The sequence below is a fragment of the Curcuma longa genome, unplaced genomic scaffold (genome assembly GCF_044706935.1).
Source record: "Curcuma longa cultivar G26 ecotype Majalengka, Jawa Barat unplaced genomic scaffold, ITB_CL_G26_1.1 contig_24705, whole genome shotgun sequence".
Classification (NCBI taxonomy): Eukaryota; Viridiplantae; Streptophyta; class Magnoliopsida; order Zingiberales; family Zingiberaceae; genus Curcuma; species Curcuma longa.
In genome coordinates this window covers 1-2,170 of record NW_027432502.1, presented here as the reverse complement: position 1 = coordinate 2,170, position 2,170 = coordinate 1, and the positions used below count along the sequence as shown (strand labels likewise).

The window sequence follows — 2,170 nt, the reverse complement described above, 5'->3', positions numbered from 1 at the left end:
CAACCATTGTATATTTCTCAGGAAGCTTGGATTTGATTACCTCCGTGACAATCTTTCAGGAAATAGAAGGCAACTAGTTATGCGATGGTCTGTATATTTAATTTCATAACCTCTCATTCATGATAACTTATCGACAGCTTTGTGTCAAATAGGCCAAGGCCTTTTCATTATGCAATTGTTGATGAAGTTGATTCAGTTCTTATTGACGAGGGAAGAAATCCATTATTAATCAGTGGTGAGGTAATTGGTGCATTCATCTATTTTCCATGTCTGTCTGATTTTTGACTTTCATCGCTAAGAATTTGTAGTCACACTGTGAAGATGGTATCATGTTTTGCTGATAGGATAGGAAAGATGCTGCCAGATATCCGGTCGCTTCAAAAGTTGCTGAACTGCTTGAACGAGGCATCGTAAGTTCAATTTTCTGCTTCTCATTTGCCAACTGAAGCTTGCTGTTACGGATTAACCTTTTTCTGCAGCATTACAACATTGAGTTAAAAGACAATTCAGTGGATTTGACTGAGGAAGGAGTTGCTCTTGCTGAAATGGCTCTTGAAACAAATGACTTGTGGGATGATAAAGATCCATGGGCAAGGTGCCATTAAGATATTTTTCCTGTATTATATATTCCATTGTTAAATTTGATATCCCACTGTACATATTGGAGTTGCAAATTATTGGCTTGACACTCATTAGTGGGTTTGAACATAATTTTTGTTCAATCTGGTATAGAAGTAGTGGTTATGTTGCTTTTCTAAAATTTGAAGAATTTCAATTTTTCCCCCTGAATCTATTTGCTTATGAGAAAAAGCCAAGAAACTTTAATTTCTGTTTCAAAACTTATGACCATCTGAGTTGGATGTATGGATTAACATTGTCCAACAAAATAAATTGATCAATCAAATAAATATATAAATATGTAAAATAAATGTAAATATTAAATTAGATTTGTTAATTTAATTTGCTATTTATATTTTATAAAAATGTATTTAATTAGATTTTACATTCGTTGATATTATCCACTTTGGGTTCACGTTCTCATGGTTTTGCTTTTTGAGTTTTATCCAAAAGGTCTCGTACAAATGAGATATTTTTCATCTTATAATCACATGATCTTTTTCATATATTTTCAATGTGGGACTTTTGATTGTATTTCAACTATCTATCCCTCAAATAAAAAGCACCACTGGAGCCCCCTTAACGGTCCCAACGGACCCTTAATAAGAGCTCCCATTTATGGATCCGCTCTGATACTACTGTTAGATTTGATGAAATCTATATATATCTTTACAGCGGTACGATATTGTCCACTTTGCAACCTATACCTTCATAGTTTTGCTTTTTGAGCTTTACCCAGAAGGCCTCATACAAATAAGATATTTTCCATCTTATAACCACAGGATCTTTTTCATATATATATTTTCAATGTTGATCTTCTATTGAATTCCAATAATTTATGCTTTCGGATTTACTAGATGAACAACCAATCAAGGAAAAATCATCCACTTTACGGATTAATTAGATCAAAAGCTCAAATACCTGGATTAAGCGAAGGCATTGTGTGCTTTGAAATGGTGCATACGAGAATACTAAAGAGAATGTCAAAATTGCTTCTATTAAAGAAAAATTCTAAGAGACACATTTAAGACGATAAATAAATATTCAAATTAGACAATATTAGACCATGACAAATACACATATTAATTAAAGAGAAAAATAAAAAGACTTAGATAATAATAATAAAATAAGATAAAATTGATTTAAATAAATATATAGCTGATCTTATTTAATTGGATAGAGATTTAATTTTTATTATTATCAGATGTAACGGTAATAGATACAGTGCTTTCCTATGTATCAAGGGTATAATTCTCATATAGGATAATTTTACGTTTGCAATGCTCAAACTATTGAGACAACTAGAAATTACTCATGCTTCCAGAACAGATGAACGAATTAGGAGAAAAGATCGTCCACCTTCGAGACAAAGGCATTGTGTGCTTTGCAATGGTGCATAAGCTTAGAGTAGGGACAAAAGGAGAGAATATTTCTTTAGTCAATCCTCTTGTACACATGCGCGCAAAAACTACAAGTTTCAGGAATAAACATTTTTGAACAATACAAACAGACCTCTCTCTGTCTCTCTCTATGAACTTGTCCCACAAGACTT

At 32.4% G+C, this 2,170-nt stretch overlaps 1 protein-coding gene across 1 annotated transcript; it reads left to right on the top strand.

Moving 5' to 3' along the window:
- The first annotated feature begins 29 nt into the window (after positions 1 to 29).
- Positions 30 to 647, top strand: LOC141818399 (protein translocase subunit SECA2, chloroplastic-like). Its single transcript, XM_074705912.1, has 4 exons — positions 30 to 87; positions 153 to 240; positions 345 to 410; positions 480 to 647. The coding sequence occupies exons 1-4, from the start codon at positions 80 to 82 to the stop codon at positions 603 to 605; spliced, it is 288 nt and encodes a 95-aa protein (XP_074562013.1). The 5' UTR covers positions 30 to 79; the 3' UTR covers positions 606 to 647.
- Positions 648 to 2,170: the final 1,523 nt, after the last annotated feature.

Coding starts and splice junctions, on each gene's coding strand:
- LOC141818399 (XM_074705912.1), top strand. Junction 241..344: donor CATTATTAATCAGTGGTGAG/GTAATTGGTGCA, acceptor TTTTGCTGATAG/GATAGGAAAGATGCTGCCAG. Junction 411..479: donor AACTGCTTGAACGAGGCATC/GTAAGTTCAATT, acceptor CTTTTTCTGCAG/CATTACAACATTGAGTTAAA.